This window comes from Galeopterus variegatus, unplaced genomic scaffold (assembly GCF_000696425.1).
Source record: "Galeopterus variegatus unplaced genomic scaffold, G_variegatus-3.0.2 Scaffold638, whole genome shotgun sequence".
Lineage (NCBI taxonomy): Eukaryota > Metazoa > Chordata > Mammalia > Dermoptera > Cynocephalidae > Galeopterus > Galeopterus variegatus.
Window position 1 is genome coordinate 189,794 of NW_007726749.1, and position 20,208 is coordinate 210,001.

The following is a 20,208-nucleotide window of genomic DNA, read 5'->3' on the forward strand; positions in this document are numbered from 1 at the left end:
TCCAAACCCTCGGTGGGAGCGCCGCCACACTCCCAAGTGGCGCACTCTCCAGTGCGCCACCAGGCCAGCCCGTCTTCAATTTTTATTGAAAAGAAATGAAAAGCCAAGATAGGCAGTTTATTTCCTATCACTTTCTTTTCTCCTCTTTATCTTTCTTTTTCTTTATCCTTCCTATTAGCCTCCTGTTGGCAGGAGGCCTCAGTTCCTCACCATGGGGCCTCTCCACAGAGCTGCTTGAGTGTCCTCATGACATGGCTTCCCCCAGAGTGAGTGATCTGAGAGAGCCAGGAGGAAGTCACAATGCCTTTCGTGTCCTGATCTTGGACATCACATGCCATTACTTACTTAACACTGTTAGAAGTGAGTCACTAAAGTCAGCTCATACTCAAGAGGGGGGTATTAAACTCCACCTACTGGAAGGAGGAGTATCAAAGAATTTGTGGAAACATTGTAAAACCATCATACCACCTATCCTCATATAGGATTTCTTTTTTCCTCTTGACTCTTAGAATGTGGTTTGTTCCTCTCTCCTCACATGTAACATTTTTTGCTTTGTGATGTTCGTGTACCTGCTTATACATGTTTTATCTCCTTTATGAGGCTAGAGACTCTGTAGTGTCTAGCACAGTGTTTCATATAAAGTGGATGCTCAGTGATAATTCCTTGATCACGAACTCTTTTGTGCTTTTTCCTAGTATTCCACGCATCTACACCTTGCTGAGGACTGTATGAAGCATTACCAAGGCACCGTAGATAAGCTCTGCCGAGTGGAGCAGGTAAGACTCTTTCCTTCTCTTTCTGCCATGGCAAGTCTTCTGCCATGCCCATTTATGCAGCTGAATTTTAACATCTGACCTTGAACATCCTGCAGAACCATAGGAAATAGAAATGGGAAATCCTACTAGATCACGTTGTCTCAACTCTCTGGAGCTAGTGTGGTTCCACTCTCAATAGTAGGGACTAGATTGGTCTGGAATGCTGTGCTGTTTGGATTTTGCATGCCTGACTCTTCCCAAAGGATCTGTTTTCCCTGGAATGGCTGAAAGATGTATGGGGTTCTGGGCCCTATATTGACAGATCTGGCTGAATTTTATATTCTATATGTATTTTCCTCCTGCTGTTGCCAAGCCAGCTTTGGAGACCTAGAGGCTAAGAAAAGATAGTGCAGTAGCAGGTTAGAAATTCAGCCAAAGCATCACTCATCACAATTAGAATCATAAATAGAAATTTTGGGATTTGAGATCAATCTCCATCACTGATTATTTGATGTGCCTATTTCTTTGTGCTTTATTTTCCTTATCTGCAAAAAGAAAATCACAGTGTTGACATTTTTCAGGGTATTGTGTGGAAGCACTAATCCTGACCCTCCACTGTCATTGTTACAACACTACTAAACTATTGGTCAACTTCTAAGGGAAGAGAGGACATTAAAAGCTTCTGAGGCCTCAACTGAAAGTCTCTTTTCACAGGAAAAACTAAGGTTCTCAGTTTGAAGCTAAGATTTACACCCTCTGGTTTGATGTGACAGGCTCAGCTTAGGTTTGTATACCCTGCCACCCTCCCCAAGATCATTGAATATTGTATAAGGGGAAGTGGCCCTGCTAAAATCCATCCATTTCCAGGTGGTTTTAGCAAACACGAACTGTGCTCTCCAAAATAACTTGACCATCTAGAAAACAGGTTATATACCTAGATCAGTAAAAATGCAATTTGGGATTAATTAATGAAAGTTTAAAATTTTTCAGAAGTGTTCAACAGTATCGTTGAACTAGTTACATTTACCTGGACTTACAAAGAATGTTAGAATCAGGTCCTGTGGAACAAACATCTGTTGAGACTGGGGGTAGGACTGAGAGGTGAAAGGCCCATGAGAGGTGTCCCGCCTTCCTCAGACCCAGACTGGGAAGAGGCCATGCACTCAAGATCATAATTTGTATGGACTCCTGGGATCTTGAGAGAAAAACGGGAGCCTCCAGACAACTTCCTACGAGCTACAAAGGAAGCCATGGCTGTGAGTGTCTGAGACGAGACCAAATGGTTCTTGACTTGCTGAGACAGCCATGCTACTTTCGCCGCATCTGAGTCTTGCCTGAATCATGGGCGGGGGAATGGTCACTTGTGCTCACTGGACCCTCTTGTATCTCCAGTTCTTTTGTCAGCCTGTTTCTCTTCCTTCATCTCCCAGGGTTGGGATTTGCAGCTTTGGGGCCTCTTTTTTTTTTCCTCCTAATCCTTAAAAAATGGTAGAAAGATTAAGAACAGAAGTTAAAACTCGTATCTCCAGTTCTTTTGTCAGCCTGTTTCTCTTCCTTCATCTCCCAGGGTTGGGATTTGCAGCTTTGGGGCCTCTTTTTTTTTTTCCTCCTAATCCTTAAAAAATGGTAGAAAGATTAAGAACAGAAGTTAAAACTCAAAAAGCATGTCCTTTGATGCCAGAGGAAACAGAGTGGAAAGAATCTCGCCACACAGAGACACCTTAAAATGCCCAAGCTTTTCCTAGGAGGGAAGGGCATCCCTCAGTAGGGCCTTGTGCTGCTAGAAGACCTGCCAAGATTGAGTCTTTACCGAGGAATTGGCACAGGTACACTGGCACTCACCTGCAGGGAACAGGCTACCTTTAAGCAAGTAGGCAAATCATTGTGGTTTCTGTTTTGAGGAGGTGAAGCTTTGGGGCTTTCATCCACTCTCACTCATGCTGTAGGAAACATGCTGATCACACTCGTGCTAATTGCAGTGCCTTGTGAGAGCAGAAGCCGCTGTTTAAGACCTTCCCCAGCCAATCCCAGACATTTATGGATCTCATGAATTTCCTAAGAGCCACCATCTCCCAACTGTCACCAGAAATGGGGCCAACAAGTGTGTTTTCTGCAGGATCTGGCCATGGGTACTGACGCCGAGGGAGAGAAGATCAAGGATCCCATGCGAGCCATCGTCCCCATTCTGCTGGATGCCAACGTCAGCACTTATGACAAAATCCGCATCATCCTTCTCTACATCTTTTTGAAGAATGGTTAGGAATGGTGGGGTCTAGAGGAGGGGATTGGCCCTTTCTTGGGGAAATTACAACAGCTGAGAGAAAAAAACAGCAGAAAAGTTGTTTAAAAGATGTGGAAAGGGAAAGGAAAAGAATATCCTAGGGCATTTTCTGTTTTGGAAAGTGCAGTGTAGGCAAGTCAGTCGCAACTAGAGGCTGAACATCCTGCATAACTCTAGAGTTACTAACTGGCATGGAACGTACAGAAGGGGACAGGGCTCAGGAGAGAAGGGAGGGCTGACTGGTTTTATGGCCAGTTTACTAGAGCTCTACATCCCAGGTATTTTTAACTTGCATTACATTTGTAATCTCAGCCTTTAAAGAACTGATTTTTACCCATATTATAGTTGCCCAGGTGTGTTCATTGTGCAAAAGATGGATAGGACTCCCTTGTCCAATTTGACTTTGATGCAGGGCAGGTGTGGGCAGGGAATGCTGAGAAGCAGGGGACAGATGGAAATACAGTCATGCAGCACACAACAACAGACCGCACACGCAGCGGTGATCATATATGGCTGTGCCATATAGCCTTGGGGTGTAGTAGGTATGCCACCTAGGTTTGTGCAAGTACATACTATGATTGCATGATGATGAAATCGCCCAGAACGCATGTCTCAGAATGTATTCCCATCACTAAGCGACAAGCTACTGTACAGACCATGGGGGGCAGTTGCTGATGCTCATCACTTGGGACAGAGTGGCTTGAGCAGACTTGGGATCCTTATTCTGTCTTTGTCTTACAGTAAAGTTGATGTGGTAGACAGATTCATGTCCACTAACCCTGAGGAGAAGAAGGGCTACCCTCCAGCCCTAGGCGATGGACTCAGCTCTGAGTGTTGTGACGCATGGTGGGGGGGTGTGGTGATTGGGTGTCTTGTTCCCTCAGGCATCACCGAGGAAAACCTGAACAAACTGATCCAGCATGCCCAGATTCCCCCGGAGGACAGTGAGATCATCACCAACATGGCTCACCTCGGTGTGCCCATCGTCACAGATGTAAGGGTCTGCTCTGCTCACGGGGAGGGAGGAGGGAAGCAGGCAGCAGGCATGTCTTGTCTACTTTTGCTTAATCGTGACATCTTATGACACACACTCACACCCACACTCAGCTTCAAGGACAGATGAAATCAGAAGGATAAAGGTGTAAAGGTATAAATAAAATAGAGGCACAAAGTCACAAACCTAGGCGTGCACATCAGGGAGTCGTGCATTCGTTAAAACTTAGCTATGTCTCCGAACCAAACCAAAACAGGGATCACCCTGGTTTCATCCGTCTTATCTTGAGGTCAGTCTGGCTTTACCTTTGGACACCTTAGACTCAGCATCTTCTGTGAGGATGAGAACAGGATATTTAGAGTTGAACAGTTTTACCACCTCTGAGTCTTCTGCACTGGTGTGATTCAGAACCAAGTCAGAGCAGGTTGTCTGGGAGGCCTGGACCACACCACTTGCTCTAGAAGAGGCACAGGTTGGGCCCACCAGGACCCGTCCAAAGCACTCTGCTACGACCTCACCTGTGGGAGCCCACTGTGTGCTTGCTTTCTACAGGCAGTCGGTTTGCTAATACAGCTAGAATCGCACATGTACTCCCTCTGGAATCTTAACAGCTTTGTTCTGTTGCCACCAGACCATAAATCTGTAACTGGCAGTAGTTTGGTGTTTTCAGACCCTTGTTCACAAGAGGGATCAGAATGATAATGGAGATGACTCATTCAATACAACCCATGCTATTGAAATGAAATCAAAGAATAAGTCATACCCAAAGTAGTATTTTCTTTTTTTTTCCTTTTTGTCTTTTTTTGTGACCGGCAACAGGATCGCAACCCTCGGTGTCGCGCCCGCACCGCGCTCAACCAGCGAGCAGACCGTTCTCTATATGGGATCCGAACCCTCGGCGGGAGCGCCGCCGTGCTCCCAAGCGCCGCACTCTACCGAGTGCGCCACCAGGCCGGCCCAAAGTAGTATTTTCTCCTGTGATAGACAACAAACCATTTTTTTAAAATACATGCAGGTACTTCAAAAAGTTCATGGAAAGATTCGTATTATCTTTTAATTCTATTTTTCCACGAACTTTTGAAGTACCCTTGTACTTTTTAGCAATTTTATGTTTACAGAAAAGTTGAGCAGAACAGAATTCATGTGCTGCCCCTCCAAACAAAAAAAAAGTTTTTTTAAAACAATGGGACTTATTTATTTGACCCACATTTGCCATTTTTCTTGACTTTAAAGAACCAGGTTTGCTCCAGGTTCTTAGAAGGGGCACGTTTGGGGCTGTTCCAGGGAAGCCCTTCTCCCTTATCACTCTTTGCCAGTGCTAACTCTGAAGGGAGTCCTTGATAAAATGTCCAGAGATCAGTGGAAGTCACCTAGGGCCCAAGTGGCTTCTGACTCGAGTCTCCTCTTGTGTGTGTTTGCGTTTAGTCCACACTGCGTCGCAGGAGCAAGCCAGAGCGGAAGGAGCGCATCAGCGAGCAGACCTACCAGCTCTCCCGATGGACCCCAATTATTAAAGACATCATGGAGGTCAGTGATGGGGGTGTGGTGAGGAAGAACCAGGGCCCAGGGCTGTTCATGTTACAGCCCAGATGCTTCCAACTTCACCTGCTCAAAAGTGGCAGTGACACACTGGGGTTTTCTTCCCTTGAGGATTTCCACCCAGGTCTCCAGGGCTCTTTTGGCCTCACAGCACACCTTGTCTGGAGCATTTATGAGGAGCTGAGAGACGGACAGATGCAGATCCCCAAGATCCATTTGTTGTTCATGTCTTGGAGGATATAGCCCCATATTATAGAGACTGCTTGGTGATACCATATCCACAGAAGGCAAGCACATCACAGTGTCTCAAAGGTCAGATGAGGCACACGCACAAGTGGCACACTGAGACATGGCGTGCCACGCTGCACACCTCAGCCGGGCATGCAGGGCCTCTGGAATGAAACCCAGCCTGCCCCTGCCTACTCTCCCACTGCCTCCTCCTAAGCCTCCACATGCCAGCAGATCGGACCTCCACTCTTCTGTCCATTTCCTGAGTCCTGCTTTCCTTCAAAGTCCCTTTCAGTTCTCACCGTTTTCATGAGCTGCCCTACCCGTCTGACCACTTAGCTCCATGGAGGCCTCCTCTGAACTCCTGTAGCATGTGTGCTGCTCTGTGTTTTGGGTCATTTTTTTATACGTTGGTCCTGCCCCCACATGCTGTGTCCTCTGGCCTGGAGTCTTGCATGCAGCAGGCATTCTGTGTTTGTTGGCTGGAAGGTTCCGTGAGGTTGTGGGCTTCACAGCAGCCCTGTGGTGCCGCTCCCTTCTCTTCCAATAGCGGGAGGAAACCCCACACAGAAGCCTGTACCAGTAGATCTTTGGACTTGGAGAGAATCTGCCCAATTTCTGCACTGGGCAAACAAAACTGGAGTGCAGAGAAGGAAGGGGCTTACCCAGGCTCACTGCATTAATTGGTAGCAACCCAGGTGTTCCTACTGAGTTATACATTGAAATAAATACATTTTAAATATATAGAGTGAGTCAGCTTCCTATTTTTAAAACTCACAAACCAAAAGGATAGGTAAACACAAAACATCTGGAAACCAATTACATGTATTTGCCTAGTGGAATAGACAAAGCCAGCCCTTCTGCCTCATCCCTTCCTATCTCCTCTGTCCCCTTTTTATCCCCTTACTCCCGATCCCCCCCAGAGACGTGTGTGGGCTTCCCATGGTAGCTGTTAGGAGGAGTGTGGATTTCTAGGCAGCAGGAGGTGGATAGCGGGAACCCACCCACCAAGTAATTAGATCCTTGAAAAATGCAGGGATAAGGTAAGGCATTCCCCTGCCAGAGAGACCCTGCCTGTTCCAAGTTTATACCAGGCTGATGGCAAGTGTGAGGAACTTAGTGGACAAAATGCAACATTTGTAACCTCATGTAGATTGTAAAAAAAGAATAAATTGGAAGAGAAGCAAAAAACATTAATGCTTTGTTTTTTTAAAAAAAACACTTCTCTTGAAGCGCAGACCTACAAACTTATCTCAGCATAGCAGCTGGTTACGGAACATCTGCTTGGCCCCCCTGGCAGCAGGGACGACACTGGTGTTGCAAACCTGGTGGTAGTTTTTGCTAACTGACTTGTTCTTCAAATCATCTCTCCTTGGTTCCTGTCAGCCCTTTTGGAACAGATGGCAGACCTCACATCTGTCTTTTTTCTTTCCAGGACACTATTGAGGACAAACTTGACACCAAACACTATCCTTACATCTCTACGCGCTCCTCTGCCTCCTTTAGTACCACTGCTGTCAGGTAGGCGAGAAACCCCTGAGCAGCCAAGGAGAGAACAGATGGGGCCTTCTGTGGTCTGATGTCAGCTGTGCAGCCGCCCGCTGTGAGGCGGCATGATCCACAAGAACCTCCTGCAGCTTCTTGTCACAGCCAGAGTGCAGGCCAAGTCCTTCCAGCAGCCCACGCAGTCCTACACCCTCTGGCTTCCCATCTCCTCTGACTCCTTCCTCATGCTCCCTTCACTCCACTCCAGCCACACCAGCCTCCTTGCTCTGCCCTGAACAAGCCAGGCCTGTTTCTGCCTCAGGACCTTTGCACTTGCTTTTCCTTTGCCTGAGTGTCGGTCCCCAGATATATCTGCCCTCAAGTGCTTCCTTCTCCGATCCTCCCTAAGCACGCTGTTTACAATTGCAGTACCCCGGTGTTCACAGCAGCGTTACTCATCATAGCTCAAGTGTGGAAACAACCGGAATATCCACCACCTGATGAATGGGTAAACTGTGTACATCCGTACAATGGCTCCTGAGAATGGTCAGGGCTACACGTGAGCTTGGGACAGTAGGGTTAGCAGCTCCAGAGAGGGTCACCCCAGCAGTGGTGACCGTGCCATTCCCAGATTGACACTCCTTAGGACGAGTACCTCTTTGTCCCTCTTCTCACCTTTTCCCGCCTGTTCTCTCTCTTGCCCCTCCTTTTTCTGTCTTCTCTTTTAGCCTTCTCCTGGGCCTAGGCCAAAGGCCTGTGGTGGTATCTGTGGCATGGTGCAACCCCTCTGATGGTAGTGGAGGGGGAATGTTTATTGCCAGACCTGGAATAAAATACAGAGTCCCAAGTAGTGCCACAGCCAAGCTCGTCGGTATCAAATTATATCAGCAGGATATCAAATGATTGCACAGGGAAAGGAAGTGATTGCGAGATTCTCTGTGCTGGCCCTAATCGTCCCCTGCCCCATGCCCCCACTTTGCCCTCCAGATTTGGCAGTGACGGCAATGCTGTCATAATCAGGAAGAAGGGCAAAGCACATCAGTATCCGGAGGAGACTTGCTCCCTTGTTTTCTTTTGCCCACTTTCTTACCCTGGAAGCAGTCCATTCCTCTCTGTTACTGAGTCCAGGGTAAAGACCTGTTGAGGGCAGCCCCCCCGGGAGCCACCCCACCACTGGAATATCCTTCCCTGACGACAGCTGCATTTTTCAGGAGGCAGCTCAGTGCCACCAGGGAAGCCTCCCCCAGTGATGCCTGGACAGGGCTCCATGGCTTCCCCTGTGCTTGTCCCCATGGCACTGAGCTTTCAACATAGCACGATTTGGACCTGCTTCCTTCTCCCCAACCATCCTGTTAAGCTGCAGTCTCTTGGTGGGCAAGGGCTGTATCTCCAGGAGAAACGGGCTGTATCTCCAGGAGAAACAGGCTGGGGAGGTCCCAGCCCATCTGAGGCACTCACTTGGGACATGTTTGTCCAGGGAATAGATGTGCCAGCCTGAAGGCAGACTTCACACTCTGTCATCACTGCCCACTGCTGGCAGAATGTCCCAACATGCTCAGAAATATACATGCTATGGAGTCATCGATACCTGCATGAACATCATGCAGCTGATGCTGTGGACAGAACCTGCATATTTCTAAGAGAGTGACAAGGTCACAGCACAGGCGCTTGTAGTGACTCTTCTCCCAGCAGTGAAACCACTTGAAAATCGCATTGCAGTGAAATTTAGCCAGCACTACTAAGTGTCTACTTTGTTTGGGGTATTGATGTACAGAATTAATGTGAAAATAAACCACTGAAGTATGAAGCACTAGATACATAATTAATTTCTCTCTCTTTTTCTCCTCAGCGCCCGCTATGGGCACTGGCATAAGAATAAGGCCCCGGGGGAGTACCGCAGCGGCCCCCGCCTCATTATTTTCATCCTTGGGGGTGTGAGCCTGAATGAGATGCGCTGTGCATATGAGGTGACCCAAGCCAATGGCAAGTGGGAGGTGCTGATAGGTGAGTGGGCATGCTTTCCGGGGTGGCTGCTTCATCGCGTTGGACTCCATCCCATGCTTTGGTGTTGCATTCTGTAGTAGACTCTTCATTACCCGGGCAAAATTTAGTCTCTGGGGAACTGTTTGCGGATGGTGGAAGCTAAGGGTCAAAGGGTTCCTTCTCCTGTGTCTCTTGCTGAAAGGCAGCATCATAAGGGAGAAGTGTCTGGTCGTATTGTCTAGTAGACTCAGGCTCAAATCGGTGCTCTACTAGTGCCAAGTGGGATCACCTTGAGCCACTGACATGACCTCTGCAAGCTACCATTTCCTTTCCCAACAAAATGGGGTTAAGAGCACCCACTTAGAGCCCTGCACTAGGCCTCAGGTGAGATTTGTCAGTTTCCCAGCAGTGGGCCTCATGCACAGGAGACGTTCAGTCAATAGCAGGTAGATCACGACCCTCCTCCTGCCGTGCATCAGCCAGAGATTGCTGTACAGCGAGGGAGCAGGTATTGCCTCGAACCCATCAGCCTGGCTGTGGGACTCTGCTAAGGGCCCCCACAGCCTGTTCCTGCCATTTTCCAGGTCTGCCATGCCCTCTCTGGTTTTGCCTGTTAGTTTTCCAGAAAAGAAGCAGCTCTTAAGAGGTGGTTTGATGCAGCAGGTGGTTTTTCTCCTTTTTCATGCCTTCAGGAGCTTCTGCAATTTCTAGGGCTGGAAGAGTGAGCTGAGAAAAATCTTGCTTTCTCCAGATGCCTTTCTTTTCATCCCTCCTGCCCTTAGCAAAATGGAGTCGCACCTGCCCAGGGTCCCTGTTGACCTTGATTGGCAAGAGGCTGTTACGTGTACTGCCCTGGCCAGGCTCCATCCTCAGCGGGTACAACTCATGCTGAGTGAGGCATGAGGCCAGGGTTCTTGGTCTGCCTTTGGAGGGGGTGTGCTCTGCACCCAGTGGGAAATTCTACTCTCCAGGGCCTGAGGATTGCCTCATAGGCCATTTAACATGAGCTGCTGTGGGAGAGGCCCTGAACTGCACCATCTGGGAAGGCTTCTCTGACCTCCCCCATAGGTCATAGGTCCCCCGTATACTCACTGCTGGTCAGAATCCCAGGCACACTCATTACCCTGATAGCAAGTGTCAGTTTTATACCTCCAGTTTGGGGTGACCAAGTCACAGTACCCCACACCCCATCCCCACTATCCAAGCAAGCATTCTCCATAGAGCAGTCCATATGGCTGTTCCTGGGTTTACCAAAATGGACCTGGGGCTGTCAACCCTCCTTCTTGATACCACAATCCACTGGGGAGACTGTACATACCCTGCCAAACTCCCTCAAGCTTCCCTGGTCTGGTCACCAGTTCGCCCTATAATTGTTTTTTCCTTTTCATTGTGTCTGCCCCCGTGACAAAGCCCTCTGTTCCCTGCTTGCATATGTGTTGCATGAATGCGTTGGATAATTTTGAGCTCAAACACAGCTTTCCTGGACAGAAGCTGTCACAGCCAGGCTTTGGGTGTAATTCCTTCTCTTCACCTTCGGACCTGACTCAAGGTTCCCTGTTGGGAGGTGGAAACTGGGGATGTGAAGTTGCCCAGGCAGATTCACAGAGGAAACTGTGCAGACAGCTGATGTCCGCTGTGTGGCCTCACCCGCTTCTGCATGACCTCCGCCTCGCCGCTGTGGGCGTGTGTGTGCTTGTGTGTGTGCTCGCACGTGTGTGTGCGTGTGTCGTGCTTTCTCATACCTCATTGGCTGCAGAAAATGTAGGCCTAAGTTGGCATGTTCCTGTGACATACCTTTGTTCAAGCAGTCAGCTGGCCTCTGTTCTCCCGCAGGTTCTACTCATATTCTTACTCCCACCAAATTTCTCATGGACCTGAGACACCCCGACTTCAGGGAGTCCTCTAGGGTATCTTTTGAGGATCAGGCTCCAACAATGGAGTGAGAGCCAAAGAAACAAAGTAAAAGCAGCTTATTACAGAAAAGAAACTCTTCCACTCTGAAGGGTTTTCTTTGATTATTCCGTCACTCTTTTTATTTTTCCCTTTTTAGTTTATTATTTTTTTATTTCTTTTTTAAACAAGAAAATGCTTGCAGTTTTTACCACCGATTGAAAATGTGTCCAGTGCCACCTTCACACCCTGCAATGAACCCCCCTGGGCTCCAATGTGCCAGCTCGCTCATGCCCTGGGTTACATGCTGCTCAGTCACACAGCTGCAGGCCACCTGCTGCGTTTTAACTACAGAGGGAGCTGGAGGTTGAGGGATACCGAGGCATGGTGCCCGAGCCTGCTGGCCCAGGGCTGAATCAGTTAGCACCCTTTGTGGGTGCGTGAGTTTGAGAATGAGGCCAGCCAACACGCAGGGGAAGGCCGTGGCCAAGAAGGCAGACAGCTGGTGGAGATACCTGCAGGCACCTGATCTGGAGGGAGGCTTGGCAGAGAGCGTCAGAATAGGCTCCAGATCAATGGTGGTTAGACGTGTGAGTACCTTTTCCTAGGACAGGCACTTCTCAAGTTCTGTGGGGCGACGAGGTAACAAGCCGCCAGGTGCTTGATGAACTCCAGTCTTCAGTGGGAAGACCTTTGACTCGTGTTTCTCTGTACAAAACATACTTAATAGTCATTTGTTCTTTCAGTGATTGCCTTTATTTTAATTCTCTTGTGGATCCTTTCAAGAGTCGAGTAATCAATCACACCCCTCTCTCCCACTGAAGGCTCTTGGAAAGGTCTGAGAGCCTTCAGTAGAAATCTATTCTTGATATGCTGTACAGTTCTAAACAGTTGTCTTCTCTCCCCCACCACCCCTGTTTCCAGAACCCATTGTCTGTGGATAGACTATCTACATTTTGGTCTTCAAAATTGTCCTTGTTCTTTCCTCTCTCTTTCCATCCTTCGTATATGCTGGGAACCTCTTACGATGTGTTTAAACGGCAAGCTGATGCTGGAGCACTCCATCGCAGCAGTAGTCACTCCTGAGCTCTGTTATAAATTCTGTGATGAGGCCACATTTTGTGTACCTGACTTTGCCTTGACGATGGACCCTGAAAATGCCCCTTTCACTTTGAGCTGAGATGTGGCCCAGTGAGTCACAGAGTGTGAGTCATCTGTGTGCAGCGGAGAGAGACCTGGACTCCAGCCCCAGCTTCTCTGCAAGCTCCCGTTGACTGTGACTGCGAGAGGTTACCCCCACTCTCTGGGCCACAGCAGATGATCATAGGGAAGCTGGATCACAGCACCCCAGCACTCCTTTGAGCCCTGACAGTCTGTAAATTCAGTAATTCAGATTTGTGCCTCGAACCATGCAATCCTACCCACGCTCTCAGGTTCTGGTGATCCTCAGGGGAACGGCCCATCAGGACCTGGGCTAGATAACATTGGAAGTGTGCTTGTTTATAGAAAGAAAATGGTGCTCCATCCGAAAGGTAGGCTGTCTCCTCTTCCATCCTCTCCTTGGCAGAGAGACAGCGGCTCCACGTAGCAGTGAGCTAAGGAACAGCCAGCAGTCAGGAGCCAGGGAAGTGGAGGTGGGGATGGCCATGGGCGGCAGCTCCCATCCTGCCTGGGCTTGCCTTCCCCTGGAAAGCAGTTAAAAAGTCATAAATAAAAGCAGTTAAAAAAAAAAAGTCATTCCTTAGAAGCACCTTGATAGGCTGTAAATCTGAGACATCTGGTTCTGTTTGCACATGGAATGTAGGTGGATGGTATTTGCAGAAAGATGTATTTTAAGATTTCTAAAGTGTTCAGTCGAGACTGCAGCAACAGCAGACCACTTGCAGGATCTGAAATAACCACAAACCTGAACCCCAAGGGCTCCTGCTAGGGTTAAGTCTGGGATTTCCAGCTTCGAAAGAAGCCTCTCCTATGCAGAATATTTTCCTTTGTTCTATATTGGATTAGCAGAAAGGGTCTCAGCTGCCAGCAGAACAAAGAGCAGATAGGCTCTGGTTGTATGTTTTTGGCTTCCGAAACAATTTTCTGGGCAGTGTTGGATTTTAGAGAGTTCAGTTAAGAAGAGAGGCACAGAGCCCTAATGCCAGTGAGGTTAGAAAGCAGATGAAAATCTGACGTGCCCCTTCTGTTCTTTTTTTTTTTTTTTTTTTTTTTTTTTTTTGTTTTTTGTCTTTTTCCGTGTCCGGCAACGGATCGCAACCCTCGGTGTTGCTCCCGCGCCTCGCTCAGCCAGTGAGCGGGAACCGGTCTGTATGTGGGATCCGAACCCTCGGGCGGGAGCGCCGCCGCGCTTCCCAAGCGGCGCACTATCCAGTGCGCCACCGGGCCGGCCCCAGTGCCCCTTCTGTTCTGATCATCCAGGGAACAAAAGCACAGGACAACACGGAATGTTAGAGAGCCTGAGTTTTCTCCTAAATATTGGTATTGTGGCAACTTATCTTTTAAGAGTTTTCCTGTGCAGCAGTGAATGAGAGTGTTCCCAGCAGGTATCATGCATGGGTGAAAGGGCCTTACCATGTCCTCCCAGCCCCTCTCTCTCCGGTAGCCGAGGCCAGCTCCCCAGAGGTCTGGGTTAACCACCACATCTCATCTTAATCCCCGCTAATTGCCCCTCCAAATTTTCTAAGAAATGAAATCTTTTTTTTTTTTTTTAAAAAGATGACCAGTAAGGGGATCTTAACCCTTTACTTGGTGTTGTCAGCACCACGCTCTCCCAAGTGAGCCATGGGCCAGCCCAGAAATGAAGTCTTTTGATTAGATTTTTACCTCTGTGCTCTGGTTGGTTTATGTTAAAAGTACCTATTATTAAGAAATCTCCAGGAGGCTGTCAGAGCAAGTGAAAGAGAACTGAAAGGCTGGATTAGACCTATCGTATTACAGGTACCACTTGGGAGAAAGTTCTTGTGTTTTAATATGAAATATTTTGCTTTATTCCAGATTGGGGTCAGGTAAGTTTGATTTTTCATTGAGACACTAAGATTAGAATGTGGGGCCGGCCCGTGGCTCACTCGGGAGAGTGCGGTGCTGATAACACCAAGGCCCCGGGTTCGGATCCCATATGTAGGGATGGCCAGTTCGCTCACTGGCTGAGCGTGGTGCTGACAACACCAAGTCAAGGGTTAAGATCCCCTTACCGGTCATCTTTTAAAAAAAAAAGATTAGAATGTGAGTTCAGAGCCAACCTACTGCCCAGCTGCTATTTAAGCACTCACTTGCACGTCCCCTCCCGTCCTAGGAGGTCACGGAGAGACCAGAGCCATGGCTTCTGGGCCTGGCCGTGCCACCACCCTGCCCTGAGCAAGCATCTACTGCTCTGGCCTTCATTTTTACCATCTGTGGGATCAGAGGGGTGGGCCAGTTCCCTGTTTCCCAAACCTGGCTGATCATCAAACGCACCTGGGTTGCTTTCAAACGTACACGTTGTCTGGCACTGCCCTGGATGTTCTGAGTCAGGAGGCTGTTTCAGCCAAATTCAGGAATGACTAGACCAGTGAGTCTGTGAGAAGTCTTTTGATTTTTCCATTCTGTCAGTGTAGAAAGAAGGAGCTTGCTGTGTCTAGTCTACAACCTTGAAAACATATAAACAGCCATTTGGCTAGGCCTCAGCTTAGTCTTTGGAGACTGCTGTTCACATTGAATAATCTCCCAGTTTTGTGGAATAAAAGGGACACTCAGAGCAGTACAACTCCCTTGATGCTCTCGTCTGGAAGGCCAACGTGGTCAGCCATCTGTGGGTTCCCAGTGAGAACATTTGCAAAATGTGGAGTACAGATTCATCCGGCTCAATTTGCAGCGTTCATGGTGGTAAAAATCTTGACCAATGTTATTAAAACAAAACAGATTATTGAGTGTCAAGAACTGGATTTCAGGTGATTTAGATAAATACCAACCAGTCTGGTCCCTTTTAAGAGGCCAGGTAAATTGAGGCCCAGGAACGTGCCTGTTGCTGAGAATCTTATAGATCTCACTGACTGTCTCCAATACTTGGCCCTGGAATTTTTCGTCTTCAGTCAAGACTGGAACACCAGATGGTCAGTGATCAGTTAACATCAGAAAATTCTAGAGCACTGATTCCCTAGCCTCTTCTGGCTTCTCCCAAATCCCAAATTTGCATGTAAGCAAGGGTAGGGAGTACTTTGGGACAGGCATCTGCTCGGAGGAACCCCTTTAGATTTTGTCTCTCAGTCAAGTCTGGCTTCTTGTTTCCTGGACTCAGTTGGATAGAAAAGGAGAGGTAGGTTAGGGACTATGTTCTCTGGCATTGCGCTCATGGTTGTTGCCTTTAACTAGGAAGCTCACAAGGTAGCCCCACATTCTATGTGCAGAGGCTGTCTTTTATTGTCTAGACACACAGCCTGCATCAGGGTGACATGTGGAAGGCTCTCATTCTGGCAGTGGCTCACTCTTCAGAATTTGGGGCAAACCTTGTAACATTTTGTCCTTTTTCATCATTTGTGTGGCAGCCGTTGACCTCTTTCAGCGCTAGTAGGAAGATTGGTAAGGTCACAGCAATGAGTGCACTGCTGGGGAAAGAGGTGCTATAAATATGCCCAGGACCTACTCCTGAAACCTGCATCATGTTTGCTTAAGGAGCCTCAGGTCTGCAGGATGGAGAGTCAGCCTCAGAGTACAGGCCGCTGCCAGCTGCATGCTCAGGGCATCAGGCCGGCGTCCCTGGGAAGGAGCCGAGGACTGGTGGCTCACTCAGAGCAGCAAGTGGGTGGCTGGGGCTTGAACTGGAGAGAATAGGATGAGCGAAGAAGCCCCTCACACTAGATAGTACTTTACATGGTTTCTGCTGGTCTGGATTGAGCAGAAAGGCCGACAGTTCTAGCAGTCTTAGCTCAGCTGAGCAAGTAGTGGTCAAAGGCATAGGGACCCTGGTATTGGAGTCACACCCAACCAGCCAGCCAAAGCCTTCTTTTGCCTGCCCTTGGGGTAGAAATCTGGCATCCAGAGGTTTCTGCTCCTGACTCCCATGAAGGCCCCTTCCCTTGCCCACGTCTCCAGAGAGGCACATTTTCAAGTACGGATCTCTTTTGTTCAGTTCTTCTTCCACCAGGATCTTTCTTTGAAGCCCACTGCTGCATGTGTGGGGGCCTCATGCTCACACCCCACCCCAGTCACTTCCGTTCTGTTTGATCAAGTCCATGTCCAAACCACACGGTCCATGCATCTTTGTTTACTGCACTTATTAGATCTCTCTCTCTCCTTATGAAAAAGGCCTTCATTTCTTTTTCTTTTCTCTTTTTTTATTTTTGCCTTAGAATTATATCTAATTCCATTAGCTTAAATTTTTGCAAGCATTTCTAATCACTTACAATGTGCGGTCTCTGCAAGGTAAGGCCTCAGGTCCCCCGTCCCTTCCCCTTTCACACCTGAGGTCCCACCCACCATGGAGGTGTCACCCAATTGGGTGGCTCCGAGGGGTCTGTGGATTCCCCCAGGGGGCTTTGCCACCAACTTCCTCTGCCAGGCACCATTCTTTCCACACACTGCCCCCCTACCAACCCCTGTCCCATTCTCTACTTTTTCCCCTGTCATGCTGTTTGGAATTTCTCTCCCTGGCTTCCCCTTGAGCCCATGGAGACTTAGAACTGCAGGTGCCCATTTCCTGGCAGATGGCTCTGATCCTGGATGGAGAAGTGGCTCATTCCTTGGTACAGCCTGGGACCCTGCCTGAGCCAGAGGATGTGTTTTGTTTATTCACAGTCCCTAAATGTCCCCCAGGCCTATTGTGACAGAGCTCCAATCCCTGATCCCCTCCCTGCTTCCACTAGACCCAGGACAGGGTGGGGGCGGGGGGCAGGTACAGATCTGGGAATCAAGAAACACAGAGAGGGAAGAGTGCTCAAAACTAGAACTAGCAAGCTCACTGTCTCCTCTGCCTCCCCCAGGATCCACGCACATTCTCACCCCCCAGAAACTGCTGGACACACTGAAGAAACTGAATAAAACAGATGAAGAAATAAGCAGTTAAAAAAATAAGCTGCCCCTCCACACACAACCCTTCTTCCCACAGTGCTCTGCAGCTCCTGTGCTGCCAGGCACGCGGTTACTTTGCTGACTTTCCGTCCGTCGCCTCCCCAGCTCTGCACGCCCTGGCCGGCACTGTCGCCACTGTGTTCTCGTGCTTAGTGATGCCCTCTTCTTGAGACAAAAGAAAATAATGCATTGTGTTTTTTAAAAAGTATCTTCTATATGTAAACTAAAAGAAGAAGCTCATGTGCAAGCATCATGCTGCAGAAGTCTTTGAACTGTTTGGAATGAATGGACGCCTTCTACCCCTTATGTATGATTCTGTGACCTTGTACATAACCCTATGCAACATGTGCAAATTGCTTGAGTATGGAAAGGCAGAAGTTTGGGTGTTTTTAAAAACTTGTTTTGGGTTGTTCTTGTTGGGAATCATAGAGATGTCTGTGTTCTTGGAGTATTTCACACTGAGGATTAATCTGTTGCCTTCACTCCAGCTCCTACCCCTTGGTGCCAGCCCTCGTCTAGATAAGCCAGGAAGTGACAATCAGGGGACGTCTCTTGAGGTGTGAGGAGGAGCAGGCCTCTGTGCATTTCCCAGTGGCTCATGCCCCAGTGGGGTGGCTGTGGGTGGGGCTAGCAGTATCCGTGTGAAGCCAGGCTAGCACCCTTTCCACAGCCTGTCACTGCTGCTTCCCTGGCTGGTGCCCACAGTGCTGGGATCCTGAGGGAAATCCTTCTCCTCAGTCATGGCACCCAGTCATGGACAAGTGGAGAGCAAAGCCCCGTCTGGGAGAAGCAGTCTGGCATGATCTTACTGACCAGAGCCCTTCCTTCCCCGCCCTCACCCCAACAGCTCATTCTCTTTAGTCGGGTCAGCCTAGGGGGAGTTCAAGGGCCAGCAGTGGGTTGGAACAGATGGGTTCTGGAGGCTCTGGTCAAGGGGCCCTCTGCTGTAGAGAAGGGCACTTGGCCTGAAGAATAGCCCGTTGGATCCGTACAGACTCTGTACTCCCCCAGCAAACAACTTTTGCTAGATTATCCTCAGTTTAAGATACTTCCTAATTCTTTATTTTGTGTATTATGAGGTTATATGTCATTGTGCTTGTAAGAGAAAATGAACATTTTATTCTCTGTGTAAAAATTCAGCTGTAAAAACTTAGCTGTAAAGCAAAAATTAAAGCAGCAAGTGCAGGAAGGGTGCCCCACCATCCGCAGGACTCAGCAGTCCTTGCTCTCCAGTGGTGAGCACACCATTTGTTCTGCTGCTGTTGTCATGAAATATAATGACAGTGGAAGTCACAAAAATGTCCCTTGCCCAGCCCCCCCACCTCCCTTTAACCCCCACAGATTGTATGTATATTATTGTGTCTCGTGATGTCGTTGCAAACGTGGTGTATGCTAGTACCTCGTGGCCCTGCCCGCTAGATGCATTGTGGTGTTCTCAAGGCTTTGAAATCTGCCCTTTGCACTCAGACTAGTTTTCAGGTCTCTGCTCTCTGTGTCCCTTCTCCCCCTTAATATATCTTATTTCCTTAGGACAGAACTATAAGTACTTGCATTGGTTTGTTTCTTACTGTCACTGCCTGTTTTGTTCCCTCCCTCTGACCAAACTACGCTCATGCTTCAGGACCTTGTTTGTCAAACACGTTGGTTTTCTTTTTTGTGTTATTTATATTAAAATAATTTACCAAGAGGATATTTTTAAAAGGCTAGTCTGTCTTGAAACTTGTTTACCTTAAAATTATCAGAATCTCAGTGTTTGAAAGTATTGAAGCACAAACATGTATCATCTCTGTACCATTCTGTACTAGAGCACTCGAGTCTAATAAATAAAGAAATCAGCGCCCATTCACTGTGTCCAGGGTGACTGCCGGTCTGCTTTTACTTTGCAGAGTAGAAGGAGAAAGCTTTCTGCAATGGTCCACTGCAGAGGAGGCTGGCCATCCCCAGCTGCAGCTTGAGTCTTCTGGATCCAGGTCACTGTAACTTGCATTAGATCAATAGCTATCTCACGTCTGGGGGCAATCCATGAAGCTTGTTTGGGCCTCTGGCAGCAACAGGGCATTGCCTAGAAGTGAGGCAGTTCTTCCATCAGTTACCCTGTTTCTCCTGACTCTGAATGCCTCTCTGTCTGAGTCACCACAGGGTTCTGTCTTTGCAGACGCTCCCTCCTCAAGCATGTGGTGCCAGTGTACTTGGGGCATGCAGCAAGACTTCTAAAGCAGTGAGACTGCTCCTACTGTGTTCCTGCTGCCACACTGGCCAGACCAGGCAAGTAATGACTTTTCCAGATTGGAAGCTAGTGCACGGCCTATTGATCTTGAAGGAAGCCTGTTAGCGACCTAGGAAGGCTGCCAACAGACTGGCCCAGCTCTGCGAGTAGACCCTAAAGTCAGGGGTCAGGTCACAAAGGAAAATTGCTGGAATGCTGGGCAGAGGGGGTGGGGTTCTTGGTAGAACTTTTTTTTTTTTTAAAGATGACCGGTAAGGGGATCTTAACCCTTGACTTGGTGTTGTCAGCACCACACTCTCTGAAGTGAGCTAACCGACCATCCCTATATACGGATCCGAACCCATGGCCTTGGTGTTATCAGCACCACACTCTCCCAAGTGAGCCACAGGCCGGTCTTTCTTGGTAGAACTTCTGTTTCTACTTTTTTGACCCTACTTACTCTCTCGTTCAAATCCTGATCTCCTTCAGAGCACTGAGGAATCTGGTGATTCAAGGCCAGTTGGTGGAATTTGCACCACCACCACCCTGCCATAGGCTGGTGAGACTTGCCTTGTAAGGAGGTGACGATGACAATGACCATTTGTTGACCATGTCAGGCCCTTCATGTACCTTGCCTGTTAGGTGAGTCCTCTCCCATTTTACAGATGAGGAAGCTGAGGCTCAGAGAGATGCAGTAATTCACAAATCTTACTCCCCAGGGAGCAACAGACTCCCATCTGCTGTCTTCTATCAGTAACTACTTCACCAGTAACCAAAATTCCTTGGAATGAGATCCAAGATC

At 48.4% G+C, this 20,208-nt stretch overlaps 1 protein-coding gene across 1 annotated transcript in view; it reads left to right on the forward strand.

Annotated features, from left to right (window-relative positions):
- The window catches only part of STXBP1 (syntaxin binding protein 1), a 41,477-nt gene extending 22,433 nt beyond the window's left edge, over positions 1 to 19,044 (forward strand). The window contains 7 exon segments of the mRNA XM_008570844.1: positions 696 to 776; positions 2,872 to 3,010; positions 3,921 to 4,030; positions 5,456 to 5,557; positions 7,233 to 7,318; positions 9,132 to 9,286; positions 17,113 to 19,044. Of these exon segments, the coding sequence (XP_008569066.1) occupies positions 696 to 776; positions 2,872 to 3,010; positions 3,921 to 4,030; positions 5,456 to 5,557; positions 7,233 to 7,318; positions 9,132 to 9,286; positions 17,113 to 17,195 (756 nt within the window). The 3' untranslated portion in view covers positions 17,196 to 19,044.
- The last annotated feature ends 1,164 nt before the right edge of the window (positions 19,045 to 20,208 follow it).